The sequence below is a fragment of the Hippopotamus amphibius genome, chromosome 5, assembly GCF_030028045.1.
Source record: "Hippopotamus amphibius kiboko isolate mHipAmp2 chromosome 5, mHipAmp2.hap2, whole genome shotgun sequence".
Classification (NCBI taxonomy): Eukaryota; Metazoa; Chordata; class Mammalia; order Artiodactyla; family Hippopotamidae; genus Hippopotamus; species Hippopotamus amphibius.
The window spans coordinates 20650450-20675174 of record NC_080190.1 but is presented as its reverse complement, the minus strand read 5'-3'; the positions used below and the strand labels follow the sequence as shown (position 1 = coordinate 20675174).

The window sequence follows — 24725 nt, the reverse complement described above, 5'->3', positions numbered from 1 at the left end:
CTCTGCAGTCTTCAGGCTGAGAGTCACGCCCGGTCAGTGGCAGCTTTGGGTCAGTCCCAGGAGAGCAGAATGACTTGGTTCAGCGAACCTGTCATTTGTCTCTGAGACAGACGCCCGATTACATGACCTTGTGCCCGATGGGGGCGCTGGCAGCTCCAGCACTACCCCCACCCAGGGCCTGTTTCCCACACCGTGGACCACGGAGCCAGCTCTGAGACCCCAGCACTGAGTGGAAGGGGGCTGTGACCCAGCCCGGGGAGGCAGGGCTGAGTCGCAGGTGGGCCAGGGGTCTGGGCACAAGAAAGAGAGCCCGTGTCAACTGAGCCCCTTTATAAAGGGGTGGGGGCTGAGTGGGGCGAGAGAGGCAAGGGCGGGACGGCTCTGTATCTGTCTGTGCCTCAACCACGCCCGCCGGCTCTGACCAGTGAACCAGTGGCCCCTTCCTGTGGATGTGGAGGCAAGAGGCCTACGTTCAAGACCCAAGTCAGAAAGAGAAAGACAAATATTGTATGCTAACTCACATATACGGAATCTAAAAATGGTACTGATGAACTCAGTGACAAGAACAAGGACGCAGATGCAGAGAATGGACTGGAGAACTCGAGGTTTGGGGGGGTGGGGGGTGAAGGGGAAGCTGAGACGAAGCGAGAGAGTAGCACAGACATATATATACTACCAACTGTAAAATAGATAGCCAGTGGGAAGTTGTTGTATAACAAAGGGAGTTCAACTCGAGGATGGAAGATGCCTTAGAGGACTGGGACAGGGAGGGTGGTGGGGCTCGAGGGAGGGTGGGGGGGGAGTCAAGGGAGGGAGGGAATATGGGGATATGTGTATAAAAATAGATGATTGAACTTGGTGTACCCCCCAAAAATAATAAATAAATAAATAAAATTTAAAAAAAAAAAAAAAAAAGACCCAGTTCTGAAGCCCCCAGCTGTGTGGCCTCAGGCAAGTGACTTTACTTCTCTGAGACTCCATTTCCTTAAATGGGGAAGATACTCCCCTAATGATGCCTTTTGAAGTTAGGCTTTCCCCTGGCTTATGAGCCTTCTGATTAGCCCTCTAATCTTGGAACATCTTATGTGGCCATTTGAGCACAGTCTCCGGATCCAGTGGTCCGAGAGGGAAGGTAGGAGTGAGGCTCAGGTTAGGCCAGCGTTGTCCTGCCCTTGTGAGGGTCCACTGAGACCATGTAGGTGACAATGATTAGTGAACTGTGCAGTGGGTAAGAAGTGATAATGGCTATTAGTGAGTAATGAGTCCACTTACCCTGCTGTGGGGGAACCTGTGCTAAGGCCAGCTCTGTCTCCTGGTCATGTGATTTGGGGCTGGTCTCAGTGTCAATGTTCCTCCTGCGAGTATCTGTCGGGGAATCCCTGTAGTCATATCTGCCCCTCCCCCCACGAGATGCTGAGAGGCTCCCATGGAAGGGCTTTACTTGGGTGGAGGGGCAGGCACAAGCAATCTGCTGACTCGTGGTCATTCTTGAGTACAGTTTCCCCCAGATGCCTAGGGACGGGGAATTTATTTGGCTTGAGCCTGAGAAGCAACACAAGAAACACTTTGCTTTCTGCACTGGCAGCAGCAGAAAGGTGATGGAGAGCCCAGACATTGTCAGATGACAAGCGTAGTAGCACATTTATATGGTGCTCAACACATTTTTAGCATTTTTGTATGTATTAGCTTATTTAATCCTCCAGACAACCCTTTGAGATGGGGCAACTGAGACACAGAGAGACTAAGTAACCTTCCTAAGGTCGCACAGCTGGTAAACAGCAGCACTGGGATTTGAACCCAGGGGACCTGGCTCTAGCAGCCTCATCTTTAACCATGAAGAGCTGCTGCCCGTCTCTGAGGGTCTCTGAGTTCTCTCCCTTGTGATGATTCTCGCCTTAGTAAGTCTCTCCCCCCCACCCCCCCACTCCACAAGCTGCTTAGCAGTCTCTGAGGCTGCCCTGGGGTGATGAGGACTTCTTGGGCGTCAGCCGGCAGCAGCCGTGGAGCAAAAGGTGAAAAGGCCATCAGACCCAGCAGCTGAATTCTTTGGCACCGTGACGTTGTCTCCCAAGATGAACCCAGACATTTGGAGGCATTTCACACACCCAGTGGAGGTGAAGAGGTGTCATCTGACTGGTTTTATCATTATAAGTTCTGCAAAGCCTTGCTGGTCACATGAGCTTCCCAAGGATATCTGGGGGAGGAGGACAGAGTTCGCCCCAGCCATTCCGTGCATCATCAGTGCCTGGATATTCACATCCTTCTGTCGGCTCCTGGTCCTCTTGTTGCCATTTCTGGCAAATGCAGTCGAATGTAGGTGTGTCTCTTTAGAAAAGTCTGAATTCCAAAAATATTGACCTCTGGAGACAAGCCGAGAAATGAAGAGCTGATGAATCCGCTATGATACTCTGCAAGGCTCCTTTAAGTAGCAGGAGAGTCCCTCTGAGAAATTATTGATTTTTTTCTGCCTATAAATGCTGACCTCTAAAGAGAAGCAGATACACCAAAGGGTGGTTACTCTGTTACCAAAGGATACTTTCCCAGGCTCTGATGAATGCCCAGCGAGCTCCTTTTGCATATACACTTCTATGGTTTTTCCTACTTACATAATTTATGCTTTTTTGTGAAAATTCAAACAGAAGAGAAATATTTAATGAGGACAGTGAAATTCCTCCCACATCCCCCCTTCTAGCTCCCATAGAGAACTCATAAAGGCTTTGATGCCTTTTCCTCCAGAAGTGTTTCCCAGTCCGGTGCCAGGGCTTTTTCTGCCTGATTCCGCTCCCATGCATCTTTTCAGAAACACATTTTGTTGAGTAAAAGCAGGAACAGCCAGGACTCCGCCATTGTCGTATCACTATTGTTTGTGGAGCGAAGAGCAATTCTTCCCTCTAAAGCCCTCTGTTTTTAAGCAGGAGAACACAGCGACACAGGGCTCCATGTCATGACTGAGGCTTCAGAGGGTATCTGAACTGCCACGAAATCTAAAATGACCACACAGCCCATCTACCACCTCCCCCAAGGCCAGGCTTGGCTGAATGTACACTTGTCTCAACTGAGTGGGAATGCGAGCCTTGCGTTTCCATGTTTATTTCGGACAGAGATGGGGCCCTGGAGTGACAGTTGTGTGCTGTGTTTGCTGAGGGTGGGTGATTTGTGTCTGTCCCTGGCCCCTCCCCTCCTGCCCTAGGGCCCCGGGAGAGGGGTGTTCACTTTCACTTAAGTTCCTGCCATTTGATGGAGCAGAGGCGCTTTATCTTTGGCTGCCTGAGTCGTCATAAACAGAGTAATCAGGTTTCTAGAAGGGGCCATCGGGGCCTTCTCAGGCTGTAAATAGTTTTCTAGCGTCTGCCCCAGATGCACGTTGCCAGCTGGCTGTCGCCGTAAAACCGCCTTGCAGTTTTCACAGCCACCTTGGAGTTTATTTAGTGCTGGTGCCTCAGATGAGTCCTTCCTGGCCTGGGACGATATGCATTGTTTTTATGGTTTCTTTCTCACCAGGCCCCTGTACACCAGAAAACATGCATAAATAAGGAAACTGAGGTACAGAGAAATAGAAATGTTTGTGGAAGGCCAGAGGTTTAAGTCATAGGTTGCCCCTCAGATTGCTGGCTGTTTCTAGAACATCTGTCTGTCCACCCTGGCCTTTCAGGTCCGTGGCTCAGAGAACTCTCGTCTCCTGACCTTCAAAGGGCATGAAGAGTTAGTAACCGATGTGGGAACCCATCCTCCCCATTTCCAGCTCTGTCCTCGCCTTGTTCCCTGGGTGGGGGTCACCTTGTACATTTTCAAAGAGAGCAAAGAGTGGGGAAATGGGGTGAGTTTTCTTTTCTGGTTTTTTCCTTTTCTTTTTACAAATCTGAATTATTTTTTCTTGCTGTAAAAATAGCAAAATGATGTAAAAATTTTTAAACAGTAACAGAAATACACAAAATAGAAAATCCAACCCTGCAGAGAAAACCGAAGGTAAATCTTTGGCTGTAACTATCTATCTCTAGCTAGCATACGTGTGCATGTTTACCTACTAAAAGTACATATTTTGGGGAAAATCAGATCACGCCGTATCATCTGTTGTGCAACTTGGTTTTTTTCACTTCAAATGAACTCTCAAGACATATTTTAATTGATTTATAGACATCTTTTCACATCGGAACAGAAAACATTATCTGATGTATTGCAATGTATACAATAAATAGATGTATACGTTTACCGTAATTTATCATCAAGTGTGCAACTGACTGGTTTTTCAGTGAGACCTGAGTTATCACACATCTAGCATTGCTTCATTGCCCACAGATGAAGTTCCTTACCTTCTCCCAGGCATCAGTGTCTGAATACACAGTGATGAGTGTGGACCAGCTGACCTCCCAGTTTTAAGGTTGCGTGAAGCTAGTGTTTACAGTGATGTTGAAGTTGCTTTGCATGTTAGCCACCCAAGACCGTAGGCAACCTGGCACCAATAGAAGTAGATTTTCTCTAAGACATCTATTTCTATCCTCCAAGTTGCACCAAGATCCATAGCTATGGAACTCATGCCCATTCACTATCTGCATAGTATGTTTGAAATCAACACCATGAGAAATAAACATTTGCCCTGTGTCCTCAGGTGTGTTTAGCACAAACCCAGCAGAGGCCCACAGACTGTGTGCCTGATGAAATTAGGTCACATCGAAAGGAGATCAGGCTGGAGCAGAAAAAAATTTTTTGTTGAAGATTGAATCCACATTTGGTTTCTCTAACAAGCACTTTGAGAGACTTCTCTTACGGGGCAGGCCTCTTGCCCTGAGCCACATTTTTATTGCAACTTTGTGAGTTATTTGAACTGGGTCTGTTCTTTGAACTCATCTTCGAAGGCTGTTCCCACCTGCATCCGAGGATATTGAAAGGTCTCATAATCTTCCTACACAAGTCTGCTCTTTTCACATTTCCACCCATCTATAAAAGATTTGTGGGTGACTTGAGAGGTCTTGGACCTGGCTGCATGCACCATTAGAAGCAGCATCTGGTTTTAAACGAGTGCCCCCAGCCTGTGAAAATGTACAGCCCAAGCCCCTGATCGCACATGGGGGCATTCCGGGTCATGCCGGCCCGCGAGTGGACTGAAGCATCCTCCAGGCTGGTGAAAGATGATTGTCTACTTGGGTTAGTAATGAGGGCTTCAGTTACAACCCAGACACCTTCGCTCTCTTAGAGATTTGACCTTGGACTGGGAAGTTTCAAACACACCTGTCACATGTGTGGCTCCGGGAGCTCAGCAGGCGGAGCAGCAGGGGGGACGTTAGCGGAGCCCATCAACATCGGGTCTCACCCGTCTCTCTAAACCCAGCTGCTCTTCTGCCCGGAGCACATCTTGTAAAATTCATTTTAGGAACTTTTAATTTTGATATAATTTAGACTTACAGAAAAGTTGCAAGAAAGGTATAAGGAACCTCCGCCCCCCCCCCCCCCCCCCACCATATTCCCTTTTGCCTGCTTTTCTACATTTTGGCCCATTTATTTCATCATTCTCTCTCTGTGTCTCTTCTGTCTCCATCTCTGTTTCTCTCTCATCTGTCTGTCCATCCATCTCTGTCTTTATCTGTTTGTCCATCCATGCATTCATGCACCCAGTGATCTATGCGTGTTTCTGCTGAACCATTGGAGGCAGTGTACCTCTTCTCTCCTAACTACCTCAGCATGAATTGCCTAAGAACACAGACTTCCTCTTACACTATTGCAGAACAGTTACATTTTTTTCTGCAGTCTAGGAGCATTGTAGCACATCCTTTAACTGTTGGAGGAAAGAAGGAGATAAATATTTACTTATAGAAGCCTGCTGATGCCAGGTCTTGCATAAAGGCACTTTACATACATGGTGGCATTTTTGTCTTCTCAACAATCCTGGGGAATCAATTTTTATTTTCCCTGTTTTATTGACAAGCAAACTCAGGCTTGAAGAAATTCTTTAACTTGCCCACGGTAGTCACTGGGGAGCAGGGACACATACCCAGGTCTGTCTGATGTTCCCACTGCCCCAGCACTGGTTCCTGGACCATGAGGCACACACCTGATGTGTGTCTGTCCTCAGAGAGGCAGCAGGCCCGTGTGTCTTTAGTTTATCTCAGTATATGATCTCAACTCCTCTCATTCATTCAGGGAGCAGAGTCTTTCATGGGGCAGAGCATATTGGCAGGGTGTTCACTGCTTGGAGCTTATCTTCAGTCCTGTAAAGATTAGACCAGCACCAACACAGACAGGCCTGTCTGAATGATGGCCATGCTTGTGCATGCTGAAACGGCCACCACACAGAGCGGGAGGACAGACATTACATTCATTGGGACAGGGAGTGGGAAAGACACAGATTTCCTGTTTTTGCCCAACACAGTTGGGGGAACTTATCATTATCCTGGATCTTAGGGTTTAGCTTGGCAAGGCTTCTGAGAGGAGTGGAATTTTAGAACTTTGAGCTACATAAGCATGGATATTTTACAGCTGGAGAGGACTTAAGACATATAGACTAACTCCCTCATTCCAGACATTGGGGAACTAAGGCCCAGAGAGGAAAACTAGTTTGTCCTTGTCATGCACCTGACTGGTGGCTGAGCGGGGACTGAAACCCAGTCCTCTGTCTTCTAAGATCAGGTTCTTTCACTACATAAAGAAGTCTTGCACTTTTTATAGCCCAAACTCAAGTTATTTACTCCTACCTCAAGCAGCCCCTGTCCTGCATTTTGTGTTTGGCAAAGTACTGTATCTGCCAAAGTACTTATATTAGTGAGTAACTAGCTAGTTCCCCATTTTTATTAATCAAAAACACAGACACACCAGTCAGCCTTTCTCAACAGCCTAGAGATCTAACCGGGGTTACCATATTAGGAGAGTAAAGAAACTCAAAGTATGATCTCAACTCAGGTTTTTTAAATATCAAAAATAACACTCCTTAGGGGATATATGTATATGTATGGCTGATTCACTTTGGTGTACAGCAGAAACTGACACAGCAGTGTAAAGCAACTATACTCCAATAGAAAAAAAAAAAACAACATTCCCTCCTTGATATGTTATTACCTTCAAAGACCCTTCAGGACTTGGACTTCAAAGTGATGGCATCATGCTGCCTGCTCCAAGGCACTCAGGGTTGTCTGTGACCCCAGTGAGCAGATTTTATTCTAGAAGTACCACCTGGACCGTATTCTCCCTTCCTCTCACCCCTTCTCCCTTATCACTCAGAGCTCCCATAGGATGAAAGTCAAATAATAGCTATGTTTATATGAACTGTTGAAGGATAGAGTGATTATATATATAACTCTACAACCTTTATGAATCAAATATGATTTTGAACCTAATTGAGTTTAACAAAAAGATATAGATCAGTGACAGAAAAGAAAGTAGACTGAACTATCCTAAATCAAATATTGGCAAAAGAATACAACACATACAAAATGTTTCTAACTGGTTACCATTTCTCATGTGCCCTGAAGCCAGACACAACACCAAGATTTTTGATTGGCAAGATTTTCATTTCATGGCTCCCTTAGAAAATGTTACAGTAGGACTTCCCTGGTGGCGCAGTGGTTAAGAATCCACCTGCCAATACAGGGGACACAGGTTTGATCCCTGATCCGGGAAGATCTGACATGCTGCGGAGCAACTGAGCCCACGTGCAGCAACTACTGAAGCCAGCGCACCTAGCGCCCGTGCTGCACAGCAAGAGAAGCCACCGCAATAAGAAACCCGTGCACCGCCAAAGAAGAGCAGCCCCCGCTCGCCACAACTAGAGAAAGCCCACACACAGCAATGAAGACCCAACACAGCCAAAAATAATAAATTAAAAAATAATAAAATAAAAGTAAATAAATATCGTTCAACTTAAATAAATAAAAAGCCCTTAAAAAAAGAAAAAGAAAATGATTCACTGAAGGAAACTGGTTAAAGTGAAGAAGCTGCTTGTGGCCACTGGAGGTGCTTTGCCCTGAGGGGGCCAGTATCTTGGCAGACCTGTAAGCCATCTGCAGTTCATCAGTGGAGAAGATCCAGATTAATGTGGTTGATTGCAAGATTACTAAAAATCTCATGATTATTTTAAGTGACAGCAAGGGTGTCAATAAAATCCAACTTCTATTTCTGATTAAAATCTTGGAAGGAAATAGAGCTGATGAAATGTACTTTTTTTCTTCTATGTAAATAGGTACTTTTTTTTTTTTTAGATTTTCAAAACAACTTTTTATTGAAGTAGAATTGATTTACATGTTGTATTAGTTTCAGGTGCACAGCAAAATGATTCAGTTGTACATATATATATGTCTATTCTTTTTGAGATTCTTTTCCATTATAGGTTATTACAAGGTATTGAATATAGTTCCCCATGCCACATAGTAGGTCTTTGTTGTTTATTTGCTCTATATGTAGTAGTGTGTATCTGTTGATCCCAAACTCCTAATTTATCCCTCCCCCCACTTTCCCTTTGGTCACCATCAATTTGTTTTCTATGTCTGTGAGTCTGTTTCTCTTTTGTAAACAAGTTCAGTTCATCTGTATGATTTTTTTTTAGATTCCACATATAAGTGGTATCGTATGATATTTATCTTTCTCTGACTTACTTCACTTAGTGTGATAATCTCTATGCCCATCCATGTTGCTGCAATGTACTTTTTAAATTTAAATGAAAACCTTAATTGAGATTCGTTCATTTTAGCACCTAACTCGTCCTCAGTGTGACTTCAAGTCGTTCTTTGGCGACCAGCAGCCGCAAGGGTGTTTATTCCTCGGTAGGCGTGCTCTGCCCTCAGCAGCAGTTGCTGCACTCACACTTGGAGAAAATCCTCTTGAGTTGCTCTTTCAGTCTGGAGGAGACAATGAGAGAGGCGCTGGCCCTCGTGCCCGGTCACTAGGCAACGGGACAGGCAAGGAGCAGAATCGGTCCAGAACTGCACTGTGTGTTTGCTCTGTCGTCCAAGCACACATGAGCCCGGACCGGCCACAGCAGAGTCACGTGGCAGAAATGTGCCTGGCTAAGAGGAGCCAGCAGGGCACCCAGTCTCAGCCCTCCTGTTGATAAACTCAGAGGACTGGCCACTTTGCCCAGCCCGAGAGCTCAGCTGGGTCTGCATCTTTGTGTGGCCCCTCACCCCAATGAGAGGCAAAGATCCTGCCTCTTAGCCCTTCTCCTGTCGTCCCTGGAGAAGGGCACAGTCCTCCTCAGCCAGGCTCACACTCAGAGTCTCCCAGCTTGTGGAGAGTTCCATTTGTACTTTCAGGAGGTGTGGGCATGCTCTGGGAGCTACCTGGGCCACACACTGAAGACTGTTCCCCTTTGGGAAAGTGCTTGACCTCTGGACACTGCAGAGAGGGAGGTCTGAAAGGGGCACTTGGGTTTCTCTGATTCAGGGCTCAACCATCCAAGGAAATTCTTGTTGACTCTAATTGTCCTCAGCCCAGATGAGACAAATGAGGGCTTTTCATGGTAGAATTACCCAAGTATTAGACCTTGTTGGGGATGAGACCTCAGACTTTCCCACTGTATTACCATAGCAGAATAGGACCCACATCAAATGTAATTAGATGTTGCAGTTCACTTTATCATAGAAGATGGTGATTATGCAAATGTGGGCTATGCTATTAGTATGGGTTTGGAAAATTGCATCCTTCTCTTCCACATTGGGTTGGCTTATGGCTACTAATTCTTGAACCTCCTGGAGACTCCAGGCTGATTAAGGTTTGCACAGACCAAACAGACACACTTCCTCCCTCCAGGAGCTTTGATTAGGCCCAGGTCTTTGTTTCCAAACTGTGTTCCTCAGAGGTGCCTTTGGGACTGCTGGATGGAGGGTGGTGGCAGGGTGTTGGACCACAGGATTTGTCTAGAGCAGCACCTCTTTATTTGTTGAATGTGTTGGGCTGGTGGGCAAGCTTTTGCTTGAAGAAAGGATTTCAAGGCTAACAAAGTTTTGGAAGCCACTGCCCTAAACAAAAGGTTGTTTCTGTGCATGTCTGTGTATATGTATTAGGTTCACAGATCCTTTCTGTGTTCTTTTTTCTTTATTGGGTTTTTAAAAAAATTGTACGTCAAACAGTATGCGATATATAAGAAAGAGGTTAAACATCTCCCCCCGTACTCCCTTCAGTTCTGCTCTTTGAAGGTAGGCACGACTGACAGGTTGATGTGATATATCCTCCCACACCTTTCTCTGTCTGTGCTGATATCCTTTAAAATGTTTTCATCGTGAAAGATTTCAAACACACAGAACAGTAGAGACAAGTGTAATTGACTCCTGTGTGCTCATCCCCCAATTCCAACAATTAACAAAATTTTACAGCATTTTTTTCATCTTTTTCTTATGTTTTGGGTTTCTGTTTTGTTTTACAAGAATAGCATCATACTGCACCTGTCCTTGGCAAGCTGTTTTTTACTTAATCTATCTTAAAAATTTTTCCCAGATCAGCTCATTTGCCACCTCCTTTTAATGGCTACGTAGTTTTCCATTGTAGCTGTGAACCAGCAATTACTCAATCCTTATTCTGTTCTTGGACATTCAGGCTGTTTCCAAAAATTTTTGCAATAAATTATAAATTTATTATAATAAATTAACTACAATGAGTGTCTTTGTACATAGGTATTTGCATATTGGTGCATTTATTTCTGTAGGCTAGATTTCCAAAAGTGGGATGGCAGGATCCTGTGCTACATATACTTTAAGTTTTATTCAGTATTGCTAAAGTATATTCTCAAAAGATTGTAGATACACAGCCTCCCACCAGCAGCATATGGATAGGCCCATTTCATTATCTCTTCGACAGCCCTGGATGTGATTGCTCATTAAAAATGTTATGAATCTTTTTTGTAAGGAGATGGCATAAAATTGATGTTTTATATATGTCTGTGAATGGATTATTTTTCTGTATTCATTTTGTAAATTATAGTTTTTCAATCGTTATTTGAGGAAAGATAGACATTAGGAGCATCTGGACTAGACGGCAAGGAGGAAATGTCTTTTGGAGACCAAACCACCTCTCTTTGTTCCTATTAGTTTGCACAGTGGAAAACGGGTGCTGGCCGCGTGGTACACATCTGCAATCTGCCCGAGGGAAGCTGCACAGAGAATGACGTCATTAACCTGGGGCTGCCCTTTGGAAAGGTCACTAATTATATTCTCATGAAGTCTACTAATCAGGTAGGTCTGGGCCCTTTCACACTGGTATGTACCAGATAGACCACACATTGATGGAGGGGAACTGTATAATTTTTTTAAAAGAAGCTGTTCATAACATAAAGGGGGTGATACAGAGAGGGCCTCCTGCTGCTACGGCACAAAGGTTTTCGTTGGTGGTGGTGTTTTGTTTCCTGTTGTCTCACCTTACCCTTCTTGTGATGGGTCCAGGCCTTTGTGAGTTACCTAGAGGTTAGGATGTGCTTTGGAATGAGGTGCTTATTAACATAGAAAAGCTAGCTGATCCCTAAAACAAATCCACAGACTAGAGTCTTCTCACTGTATTACCCACCCCCTGAGCTAACGCTACAGTCTTTCTTACCTTCTAAGTTTCTCATCTCTGAGGGCGGACAGGGCGCGGGTATTTTCACTGATCCTTGATGTTAGCATCTGAGGCTCTTGGTTCTCACAGCAGAAGAGTGGGTGGGAAGTAATGGATGCCTGGTAAATCTAAGGAACTGAAAACCTTTAACCTATGAGGATGGACTGAGTCTTTGCGGGTTAATATGTTTGTCTCTAAAGTCAAAGGGGGTAGTTTATACAGAGACTGGTCAGAAGTAAGAATATTTAGTCTTTTATTTTTAATAAATATTTTAACTTTAGGAAACAGAGGAATGGGCATAGGAGAAATTCTTTTCTTAATTAAGGCATGAACTTTGGAGACTCAAAGTCACCTTGGATCATCAGTGGTCTTCCTCTGTCAACCTGGGCTTAGACTACTCATTTAGTCTTCGTTCCTCCTTCTCGGAATTCTATTTTGGGCAAACATCCAAAATTCAGCTTGCAACACGAATGCAGTGAGATTCACTGACTTTGTTTTACTCTCATGTGACAGGTGAGAGCTAGAGGTGCTAAAATGTTTGCATGAAGAAAGAGGCACTTAGAGTCAGAGAAGGATAAATATAAGTATGATATCACTTATATTGTGGAATCTAAAATATATAACAAACTAGTGAATATAACATAAAAGAAGCAGACTCACAGATATAGAGAAAAAACTAGTGGTTACAAATGGAGTGGGGGGAGGGATGATAGAGGGGTGGGCGAGTGGGAGGTACAAACTATTGGACGTAAGATAGGCTCAAGGATGTATTGTACAATGCGGGAGATATAGCCAATATTTTGTAATAACTGTTAATGGAAAGTAACCTTTAAAAATGTATAAAAATAAATTTTTTTTTTAAAGAGGCACTTAGAAAGCCGAGTGGCAGAATTTGAAGTAAAACCGTAAAGAATCCTGACTTTTTGGTCTCCCACGCTTCTGCCATAGCTTGTGACAGCACAGAGAAAGGCATGTCTGAACTTCAAAAGCAAATGTGGGGGAAGAAGGGAGGATGAGCTTGTTTAGCCCATGCGGTTCAAGGAAATGGGAGATGAGGGCCCACAGCGACGGCTCCCTTGTCACAGACCATGTTTCCTTCTCAACGTTGAGGGACCAGATCGGTGCAGGACAAACCCAGCAAATCTAAGACAGTGACAGTGGTGAATCTGCCACAGCAACTGCTGGGTAAACTGACAGGTCAGTCAAAACAGGCTATTTAGATACTCCCTGTAGACACCAGTTGAGTAGAAAAGCCCATTTCTTTGTAAGGGTTTTGTTTTTGTTTTTGTTTTTTATCAGAACAGTTAAAGAGGAGAAATGCTGTGGAAATATAACTGAGGGTTTCCTCTCTCTCCAGCTCACAAAGATATAGCCTTCCTCAAGCCTAGGGAGCCCCCGAGTTTTTTAGTATATTTCTTTCTTTGCAAAGAAGTTGAGAGCTCATGTACCCAGGGCTTGTGTCTGTCTCCTGCAAATAGCGAGGTTTGCAGGGATCAGCCCAAGGTCACTTGTGCAACAGATTCACACCCCCCCACCCCCTCCCATCGGGGAACGGTGGATTAACGGACTCTCCCATCCCAGAGGGGCTCCTGTGGCGTGATCTAGCCCAGGATGGACATACGTAATTAAGAATCATGTTTGGCAACCATGGGGATCAGGAGAGGGGCCATGTTATAATGAGCTCTTTTGCCAGAGTTACTAAATAGGTCTCTTTGAACAGATGGGATCAAAGGGGGCTCTTCCTTGTACTGAAATTTTTCCTTTTATTGAGGTGTAAAACACATACTCTAAAATGCACTGGTCTTAAGTATACAACTCCATTAATGTTTTACATGCGTGCACCCATGTAATTACTATGCGAGTCAAGGTACAGAACTTTTCCAGAACCCCAAAAGTTTTCCTAGTTTCCCTTCCCAGTCAATATCCCATGCCCAACCCTGAGGGAAGCTCAACTCTAACCTTTACCACCGTCGATCTGTCTTGCCTGTTCTTGAACTTCCTATACATGGAGTCATACCTTGTATACAATTTTCTTTAAGACCATTCAAGTCCAATGTCTGCCCCTCCTTTCTTTCCTAGGCCTTTTTAGAGATGGCTTACACCGAGGCTGCCCAGGCCATGGTCCAGTATTACCAAGAAAAATCTGCTGTGATCAATGGTGAGAAGTTGCTCATTCGGATGTCCAAGAGATACAAGGAATTGCAGCTGAAGGTAAAGCATTCTCTCCTTCATTCAGTCAATCAGCCATCATCAGCTAAGTGTCTCCTCCTTGTCAGTCACTGGCCTAAGTGCTGGCAGGAAGGAGAGCACAGGAAAAGATCCAAAAATTATCCACTGCCTTTGAGGATATCACATGGGAAGGCATGCCCACTATAGTGAAGTGCTCATTGGGGTAAGTACAAGATGCAAAGGGGTGCTTGGGACAGGATGACTGCCTACCTGGTGCCCAAGGAGGATTTTTAGGGAAGTTCTGAAAGATGAAGCAAGAGGGAAAGGTGGTTGCTTTTCAGAGGTGAGAATTCCAGGCATAAAGCCCTGAAGGTAACCTCCTTCTCTAGCCAGACAGGTTTTCAATAACTTTTTCTTCCTCTGTCACCCCCCGATCGTTTATTCTCTCCTCCATCCTCTGTATGTATGTCTTGAGCCCCATAGAAATCCTTCTAAGCAGCACATGAGTGAGTTGGCCATTGTCCGAACTCAGGATTGAATTGAGGTAATTCCAGACAGGGCTTTTGTTTCTGTTTTAGCTTGCTGCACCATTCTCTTCTTTTTTTTCTTTCTTTTTTGTTTTATTGTGAAGTATAACATACAGACAGAAAAGTGACTAATTTTGTACTGTACAGTTGAAAAAGTGATAACGGGTGAACTCCCAGAAATCCCATAAAACCACCACCAAAGTCAAGAAATAGGACATGGACAGCACACAGAAACCCCTTCTTATGCTTAGCCCCTCCCTCTCCATTCTCCTGACTCTGAGGATAATCATTTCTTTGCTTGTCCCTATTATTCTACCCCCCTCTATGCCTTTCTTAACATTATAGTTTAGCTTTATCTATTTTTGAGCTTTATGTGAATGGAATCATACTGTGTTCTTTCATTCAGCATTATGCCATCCATGTTGGGTGTGTCTTTATTTTCACTGTTATATCAATTTCCATTGTATGACTATAAATTTGTTTATCCATTCCACTGTTGATGGACATTTGGGTTGTTTCCAGTTTTAGGGTATTAGGGGCAGTGCGACTATGAACATTTCCAAACATGTTATCGCAGTTCCCATGTACATGAGCCTATAACTAGGGGAACGTACATAACTAGAAGTAGAATTGCTGGGTCACCGGCAGGCTTACCCTCAACTTTGCTAGATGACAGCCTTCCTACTAGTTGTGTCTAAGAGTTTTCAGTAGCTCGCCTTCTTGCTAACACTTTGTCTTGTCCAAGTTTTTAATTTTTGCCTTTCTGGGGAGAGTGTAATGGTTTATCATGATTTTATTTTTTATTTTCCATATTAATTGAGGTTGGACAGTTTTTCATATGTTTGTTGGTTATTCCATCTAGGTCTTCTCTGGTGGAAAATTTCTTTTTAAGTCACTTGCCCATGCTTTTCCTTTGGATTGTATCTTACTGTTGGTTTGCAGGAGTTCTCTTGGCTGGAACACTTAGTCCATTTGGATTTATTGTAATTAATGCCATATTTGTGGTTAAATCTAACTTCTTATTTTGCGCTTTCTACTGTTCTATTTAATAGGGATTTTCCAGTTCACTTCAGCTCATTCCACAGTTACTTAGGGTCCATTTTGTTCAAGACTTGCAACCCTTAATTTGCCTTCAAGGTTCAAGTCAGAAGACAAAGGCTCAGTGGTTGTTTCTAACTAGGACTAGCATTCTGACAAGTCTACATATGTGGATCAGTAATACGTCAACCAGTTGCCAAAGTCCTGATTCTGCTTTGCTTGCGTTATTGCTTCTGAAGTTCCTCTGCCAACAGTTCGGCTTCAGGCAGAACCCGGCATTTTTTTTTCCAACTCACAAAAGCCTGTTGCTTTTCTTAGACAAGTAAGAGATCCCACCCCATTCTGTACCCAAAGTTCTTGTTCTCCTGGATTCTGCCCTGGGGGCTAGAATTGAATTTCTGCACCAAATTCCTAGTGGAGCTTTGGTCTCCAAATGAGATGTTATCTTAAGGTTCTAATTAGGATCAACTGCAGTGCTCTGCTTCTTAAAGTACCAGGACATTGTAGTCTCTTATCAAGAGAGGTCATTTGGAGTGATGCAAAAACTGTGAGTTAAAGAGGTCAGATGGTCATTTGCATTCAGCAAATGCTCAGTGAGTGCTCGCTGTGGGTGGGACCTGGGCCAGGCCCCATAGATAAGGAGGTAGCAATTCTGTAGAGGAACTCACAGGCTTGCGGGAGGAAGGACATGTAAACGTAGAACCATCAACAGCCATGTGACCTACACCAGATTGGAAGGTGGTAGCGGCAGCCTAGCCTCTACCTCTTCTTGCTGTGATGACCTTGGACAAATTGCTTAGCCTCTGTGAACCTGTTTCCAGATCAGTAAAGGACTGTCCATACCTTGTATTCTTTGGTTTTAAGCGTTTTTTTTTTATACATGGTCTCTCTGAGTCTAACAATCACCCTCCCCTGTGAGGTGTGCAGGGTGGAAATTAACAGTAATTAAAATAGTACAACAATAATAACGAGAAGATGTACCTTTAACTGAGTCCTGGGTCAAGTAATGTGCCAAGCACTTTAATACATATCTACTGTGATCCCGTCAGACAGATATTATTACCTCAGTTTTACAGATAAGGACACTGAGCCTCCTAGAGGTTCAGTAACTTGCCCAAGATCATAGTTACTGGAAGAGCCATGATGAAAACCTAGGACTGTTTTGCTTTTGCGCTGTATTTGCATTTCTATGTTGTGTGTTTATGATCTCTGTTGTCCGTATGAAAAAAAACAGAGAAATCAGGTAATTTGCTTCCAGTCATCCAGTCAGTAAGCAGCAGAGATGGCCTTCTAGTAGAGCTTCTTAAAATTCAGTGTGCCTACAAATCACTTGTGGATCTTGTTAAAGTTTCTGATTCAGTAGATCTGGGGCAGGGTGGTGATTCTGGATTTCTCACAAGCTCCCAGGAGATGCTGATGTTTCTGGTCCTCAGAGCACACTTTGAGTGGTTAGAACACATTGTTCCTGACCTTTAGTAAGGATTTTCTGCTTCCCAGGCAGTCACACTGCCTCTATGTGAAAGCATCTCAAAGCATGTTTCAGTTGCATAGAAATGCGTACCTTGTGGTCCCAATGTTGACCTGAATCAGCTAGGACTTTCTCTGCAAGGAACGGAAATTTGTCTCCATTAAGCATAATGGCTAAAGCAAAAAAAGAAATTTATTTGTTCGTATAACTGAAAGGACCAGGAGTAGCCCTGGCTGCAGGCATAGCTGGACTCAGGGCGCAAATGCTATCATTAGGACTTGGTTTCTCTCCACTCTGCTTTCTGTTCGCTTGGTTTTGTTGTTGGGGTCTCCCTGGGATGGCCCCTGACAGCCCCTGGCTCTCCTCTAGGTGGCGTGATGGCTTCAGTGACTCCAGCAGCTCTGGCTCCTCAGCCTCCCTTTTCCTTCACCAAGAGAGAGCCAGAGCTTTTCTTAGTAGCTCCCACAGAAGTCAGAGAGTCATTCCGATCAGGCTAGCTTTGGACACGTGCTTTTCCCTGAGCCAGTCTCTGCAGCTCTTCTGTGATTGGCCAGGCCTGTGTCACCTGCTACGTCCTGGAAGCAGGATGGAGAAGAGGGGATGGTTCCTGGAGGCAGACGGCAAAACACTGTATCCATATGTGTTTTCAGGCCAAAGGGCCACCACCTGGGGTCCCAGCAGGGCTTGCAGAGGTCAGGGGAGACTTTGATGGGTCTGTGTCCTGTAAGTTTACCTTTTGCTCACCAGGCAGAGTGGAGGGAGAAGGAGGAGAGATTTTAAGGTGTTTCTCCTCTCCTCATGCCAGTAATCTTGGCTCATTCTTTGTGGCAGAGATTTTATCCCTCAGGGCGTTTGGGGCAGACACTTTCACATAATAGGTGTCCAACAATTGTGTGGAATGAATGAGAAAGAGAAAATCTGAAGGAACAATGAAAAGTGAGAGTTTTCCTTCCTGCAGACCTTCATGAGAAGATTGGTTATCCTATAGAGACTTCTCCAGAGTCACAGCGTCTTATACACAGAAGGGAACTGGGAATAGTTTAAACCTGTGTGTTCCAGTCGCTCCATCAGAGAATTGTCAGGGGAGTTTTCAAGTCCTCTTGCCCAGAGATTCTCCATTTAGGATTCGGGTGGGACTCCCCAGTCCACTAAATGAGGTGGTTTGGGGGCAGAGGGCCTGGTTTCAGAGCCACTGGTCTTGCCAACCTCCCAGCCACAGAGATGGTCCCTGGCCCAGGGAAGCAGTCTTGTGAGTGATCCATGACCTCTTGGTTAAGAAGAATAAATCAACAGATGATGATTGAGGGTCTTTTCTATGTAAGATGTGGTACTGAGAGCTACAGTGAATATGAGAATGGTCCTCACTTGGAGAAAGTTTGCTGTCTCACTGGGGAGATGAGCTATTCTCGAGATGTAAACCTGAGTGCATATGTACAGAGCTCCTAGAAGTTCAGTGGCAAAAGGCAGTATGACTTAGTTGGGTAAAGAAGGGAGAGAGTCCTGGGCTTCCTAGGTGGCACAGTGGTTAAGAATCCGCCTGCCAATGCAGGGGACACGGGTTCGATCCCTGTTCCAGGAAGATCCACACACCGTGGAGCAACTAAGCCCGTGTGCCACAACTATTGAGCCTGCACTTTAGAGCCTGTGAGCCACAACTATTGAGCCCATGTGCTGCAACTACTGAAGCCCACGCACCTAGAGCCCATGCTCCACAACAAGAGAAGCCCCGGCAATGAAGAGCCCGTGCACCACACTCACCGCAACTAAAGAAAGCCTGAGCACTGCAAAAAAGACCCAACACAGTCAATAAAATAAATAAATTAATTAATTAATTAAAAAAGGGAGAGATTCCTGAGTAGGGCCTTGAAGGAGAGACAACTTAACTAAACAGAGAGGGGGCTTCTGGGCAGCAGTCGGGTTAGAAGAGATGTAGAGCCTGGAAAACACAGTCATGTCAGAAACGATCAGGGCTGCTGTGACAGGATCTGGCTCTGACAAGTTCAGGGCTTATCTGTAAGGTTCTAGCATTTTCCTGCGACTCTTAAGACATGTAAAACAGCCATGGAGGGGTCAGAAGGCATGAAACCCTCTAGCAGCTTCTTTTATGCGGGCCCAGAACTCCATGGGTTTTATTGGGGTAGCCTGCTATGCTCTGAGGCTCTCAGTGGATACCAAGTGGGCCTCATCTCACCTTTATAGTTGGAGAAGGTGAGTCTCTGACAGGCAACAAGCCATGACCGCAGGTGACCCTGCCAGCTGGAGGCAGAGCGGGGGCTGCTCTTCCTGGGTTGAGATTCAACAGCTGAGGTGCCTCCCTCTGAGGGTGCACTTTCCAGGGACTGTTTGGGGCTTGGAATCTCACCCTTGTCTTAACGTAGCAAGATGTGTTGACCGAGAGCACTGTGGATGGTCCCCTGGGGGCTTGTTGACAGTGGAAGTGGATTCACAGGGGGTTCAGTATACCATTCTCTCTACTTTTGTGGGTGTTTGAAATGTCCTACAATAAAAAGGTACCTCCAAACATCATCGCAGACCTACTCCATTCTCTTCCATTTCCACTCCTCTACAGTGATTACAGCTTTATTAGACCTGCTTCCTTTATACCTTTAACCGCAGGATAACGAGGCCAGGCCTGAAGAGGCAGGTTGAGAGGATTTTCTTAGAGTGAAAAGTTGATTCTGTTATTTGAAAGTCTTTGGCTACTTCTGACTCCCTCTCAGATGGCAGCTGGCAGGGTGTTTGGGCCAGAGAGTGCCAACAATTTGGAATTGTCACTTAAAACAGAGCAACTGACATCTGGTCCTTGGGGGGGTGGGGAGCCACTGTGCCAGCCCCAGCATCTAGTATTTGCAGATTGTCATGGCCTTTCTCTGCAGCCCATCCCTCCATCTCTCCAGCCAGTCACCGTGGAGGCCTGTTTCATGCAGGGCCCTGTGCTACTGCTGGCTGCAATCAACAGCCCCATTCCCTGTCTCCCTGGGGCCATGGGACCTGCACAGACGCAACTTCAGGGGGTGCTGGGCTGACAGTGGCCTCAGGAAGCTGTTCTGTGGTTGGGAAAATAAGGGGCAAGGAAATATTTAAGCCCAGAAGAGGCTCTTCTAGCCCTCAAAGAACTCTAGATGCATCTCTCTGACCCCCGGGGGATGGCATTGGGCCACCAGAGTATGTTTTCATCTGTGGTGCCTGAATGGCTGGCTCTGCTCCTCATCAGGGGGCACCTAGAGGGGAAGGGCCCAAGGGGCTGCTGTCTGAGGTGCAGAAGGGATCGTGAGCTCCTACAACGCCTCTGGCCCTCACCTTGGCCTGACCTGACCCTTCCTGCAGGTCTCAACCCCACCCACCCTGCTGCCCTGGGTAACCTCAGCTGCTCCCTGACCAGGCCCACTCCTCTCACCCCAGGCTCTCCTGAGTCCAGGTTGGAAGGAACAATCACAAGGATTTGAGGTTCCAGAGAGCAAAAGAAAAGTGTTGGGGACCTTGGGGACTCTTTTGCTATAGAAAGTCCCTGATCCAACCTCTTCAGGGAATTTGTGTGTTCTGAAAAGTTGCCATGGTACATTTTACCCGGTTTGGGGGTACATTCTTTAGCCTTCGCCTATTCCAGCTTGGCAGGGTGAGGACAGATTTGAGATTCAGGATGCGGCCTCCCTGGTGTCAGCAGATCTCGTCACATGTCCCTGCACTTGGTCCTGATGGCTCCCGCTGGTTTTCCCAAGCTGGCCCGCATGGAGGCAGTGCTGCGGCAGGTCTCCTGGGGACCAGCCATCCCAGCCTGGCCCCTCCTGTGATGGTGCAGTAGGCAACTTCCTCCTTGTGGCCCAAGGGGAGCAGGCAAGAAGGAGACCTGCCCAGTGGGCTCACCTCCAGATGAACATTCTCATTCTAGCCCCAGGTAGTGACCAACAACCCTGGAGGGAGGACAGATGGTCTTGGGTGGGGTGGAAGGAAGCATCCTTCTCTGCCCAGGCCCCCAGCCCTAGCATCTTCCCTTGCTTGGCCTTGGTTCTCTGCTTCTGGTCCAGTTTAAGCAGTTTGGGTGCTAGTTGGCTGTCCAGGGCTTGGGTGATCTGGTTACTTGCTTACTTCCATACGCTTATAGAGGGTCAACCTTTATAGCTACAGTCAGATGAAAGTGACCATTTGCCAAAACTGTGAGGCCTCCTTTCGGGTGAGTATCCTGACCAGTGCTCAGTTCCTGGTCCTTCTCTTGAACAGGGATTGACTGGCTTCTTGATCTCCTCCTTCTTCACGGCCACAGGGGTAGCGATCACTGCCTTTTCTTTGACGTTCTTTCCTCTTGCATTTCGAGTTGACAAGAGATCCTTCCGTGACTTGAACATTTTATATCCCTTCCCTGAGTCCTGGCTCTGACCTCTCCCTTGAAACCACAGGCAGCTCCTCCTTTATTCTCTCCTTTACTGTTTTCCCAGCCCAACCCTCAGTCTTTAACAGCACAGATAAGCAGCTGCACACCCAGAGGACTCACAGAATTCCAGCCCCAGCTAATCACAGAGCTCACTTCATAACTCTGACCCTGGGTTTCACATCTATAAAATGAGATATTTGGTGATACCTAACATTTTTATAGCTCTAAGATTTCATGATCCTTTGTTAACTACATAGGAAAAAGATTTGAGGATAAAAAGCGCAGTTGATTACATTTCTTAATAAAATTCTTTGTCAAAAATTGCATTATAGACTGAAGGTTTTTAGGTCTTTTTTAAACCTCAGTATTATTGAGATGTAATTCACAAAGCATACATTCACCCTGCTCCAAAGATTTTACCTGAATGGACGAATTCTGTGTAGTCTTTTGGAAAATGCTTCTTCCATCCTTTCTTCTGTGCTTATGAATTTCTGTTTTTAATCATTTCTGTTTTATTGTTTTCATATTGTTTGTGCATTCTGGGTTTAGGAAAGGGCTTTGGTTGGGATTTCGGGGGCTGGGGTTGGTCCTGTCTTGGCACAGTCACCATATAGTGACTTCTGGGAAGGGTGCAGCCTCTAGGTGCCTGGCATCCTCAGCTGTGAAACCTGGCTCACAGCCTGCACTGCCCACCTTGCGGATGTATGTTGAGCACCAAATGACCCCTGCGGAGGACCATACTGCAGTCCGGTGTGGCAGGGAGCACGGGGCATGGAAGGGACCTTGGAGTTAAAATGCCTGTTGTCAAGTCTTGATTCTCTAACGATCTCTGTGACCTTGACTGTATTCCTTAACCCAGCACAACTCCAGGAGTCAGCCTAGAACACACCGTGGCTGGTGACTGGAGCTGTGCCAGGCAGAGCTCTGCCTTGAGCTCTCTGGGTCTCAGTTTCCTCAGGTGTAAAATGTGGAGGCTGCATTCAGTGACCTTCAAGTCTCTTTCCAAGTTCTAATGCCTCCCTCCCTCTTTCCCTTCCTTCCTCTCTCATTTTAGGTGTGGTCTTTTACTCAGGAGGGGTGGGAGGTGGGTATTAACAAACGCTGCTTTTCCACCCGCACGTGGGCGGTGAGCCTCAGGCTCCTCCCTTCCCGGCTCAGTGGAGGCTGCGTGCCCTGGACCACTCAGCCCCAGCACCACTCAGCATTATGCTCATACGCCCCATCCTCTGGATTAAACTTTTTCTTCCTCTAAAAAGGCACTTTTCCCCCTTTGGTGGACGGGGCAATGAACCCGAGTCCTAGCTGCTTCCTTCTGGTGTTTGCAAGGCTGCCTCTGGTCTGATGGTGACCCCTCTGACTTTGCCTAGAAACCGGGGAAGACCGTGGCCGCCATCATCCAGGACATCCATTCCCAGAGGGAGAGGGACACGTTACGGGAAGCAGACAGGTGAGGCCCGGCCGGAGGGCTCAGGGCAGATTCTTCATCGTTGGAACATAATGCGCTTTCTCTTTCTTAGGGGTGTTTGAGTCGCTCTGTGCTCTGCACGTGCCCCCGCCCTGTCCGTCAGCCTTTCTGGGCCCTGGATGTCCATGTGCCCGATGGGACACATCAGTCCAGTCCAGGGCTCAGGTGGAACCTCAGAAAAGTTCAAGATGCTAAGCGTCCCCTCAGCTGCTCCTCCTTTGTTGTAAAGGAATACAGGAGGGGGTCTGCGGATATATGGCTCTTAGGGGCAAATGTACACTCTGGTAAAACAGCCTGAAAGTGTGTGTGTGTGTTGTATTGTGTGTGTGGTGTGTTGTGTGTTCGGTGTGTGTGTGGTGTATATGTTTGTGGGCTGTGTGTGTGGTATGAATGCTGTGTGGTTGTATTGTGTGGGTAGCATGTTATATGTGTGTATGTTGTGTATGTATGTGTTTGGTGTATGTTGTGTGATTATATTGTGTGTGTGGTGTGGTGTGTGGCTGTATTGTGTGTGGTGTGCTGTATGTGTGTGGTGTGCTGTATGTGTGTGGTGTTGTGTGGTGTGTTTTGTTTGGTGTGTGTGGTGTGTGTGTGTGGTATGTGTATGTAGTACATACATGTGTATTGTGTGGTGTATATGTTTGTGTGCTATGTGTGTGGTATGAATGCTGTGTGGTTGTATTGCGTGGGTAGCGTGTTATATGTGTGTATGTTGTGTGTATGTGTTTGGTGTGTGTTGTGTGATTATATTATGTGTGTGATGTGTGGCTGTATTGTATGTGTGATGTGTTGTGTGTGTGTGTGGTGTGTGGCTGTACTGTGTGGTGCATTGTGTGTGTGTGTTTGGTGTGTGTGTGGTGTGTGTGTGTGGTATGTGTATGTGGTGCATCTGTGGGTGAATGTGTATGGTATGTATGTTTGTGTGGTGTGGGTGTATGTGTAGTGTGTGTGTGTGAGTGTGTGTGTGTATGTCTTCTGTTTAGAGTCAGGCTTGATTTTTCTTGAGCTGAATGTAGGTGTAGAAACATCCATGACTTGACCCGTCATCTCCTCTGAACGTTAAGTGCCTTCAGATTTCCAACTCAGTTGTCCCAGCTGAAGCTGTGAGTCTGCCAAGCCGGGCTACAAGTTCACCCCCGTCACTGCCCTGGAGAGGGAGTCCCTGTAGGGGCCACTGTGGAAAACAGCAGGAGGGGCAGCTGGCCTGCACAGTGTGTGGCTCTTACCCAGGGCTGCCGCAGATGGCGCTCTCACCTCGCTGCAGAGGGCCCAGCCCAGGCCGCTTCCCCAGCGGAGGTCAAGGCTGGTCCCAGTGAGCCACGTCTCTTGTCCCCTGGTCTGTGAGGTCTGTGTGGGTTTCCTGTGTTTGGGAACCAAATGAAAGTTGCCCTTCCTTTTAGAATATCGTGTGGATGACTTAGTTGACCTGCTTAATAACAACCTCTGTGTGTGTGTGTGTGTGTGTGTGTGTGTGTGTGTGTGTGTGTGTGTGTATTTTTGTATGTAGCTGTTCAGGTTTGGAATTTTTGTTTGTTTTTAATATTATGGGTTTTTAAAAGACATATGTGAAGCCACACTGTGCCCCTGCAATTCTGTGGCAGAGTCAGGGGGCAGGTGACCAAGAGGTCTTGCTCTGAACCCTAGACAGGCTGGGGTCCTTTGCTGTGTTTCCGTTTCTTCATCTGATACATGAGCAGGTCAGAGCTCTAAGGACTCTTCCAACCCCAGAATGCCTCCCTAGAAAAACGGAGGCCTAGAGGTGACCTTTATTTTGGTAGAGGCCAGCTGGAGGCGTGGCTTTGGTCTCATGGTCAAGAGGTCAGCGGTCAGCTGATTGAACCCCAGGGTTAGGCAGCCTTGCCCACCAGGCTGGACCAGGGCAGCCTTCCCCACACCTCCACCCCAACCCCCCCAGGAGAGCTTCCTGCTTCCTGAGCATAGCTCATTTCCAAGAGGAAGAGAGATGGGGTGAGCCAAACCAGCCCAGTCATCCACCCCAGTTCCCAGCAGCAGAATGAGTAAAGGGGCAGAGGACCCCCAGGGCTGTGCTCAGGGAAAATCTCTGCAGCAGCTGGTGGGGAGGAAGCGCTTGCTCCTGGACCGCTCTGTGGCTCCGCACTGTTGTGGTGAAGAGTGTATGGCCGGGTGAGGTCATGTGCACAGCACGTCTGTTGCGGAGAC

General features: G+C 46.3%; 1 protein-coding gene across 1 annotated transcript in view; it reads left to right on the top strand.

Annotated features, from left to right (window-relative positions):
* The window catches only part of RBM20 (RNA binding motif protein 20), a 193660-nt gene that overhangs the window by 145068 nt on the left and 23867 nt on the right, over positions 1-24725 (top strand). The window contains exons 6-8 of the mRNA XM_057734085.1: positions 11007-11150; positions 13588-13719; positions 22447-22526. Of these exons, the coding sequence (XP_057590068.1) occupies positions 11007-11150; positions 13588-13719; positions 22447-22526 (356 nt within the window). The remainder of the gene's footprint in view (positions 1-11006; positions 11151-13587; positions 13720-22446; positions 22527-24725) is intronic.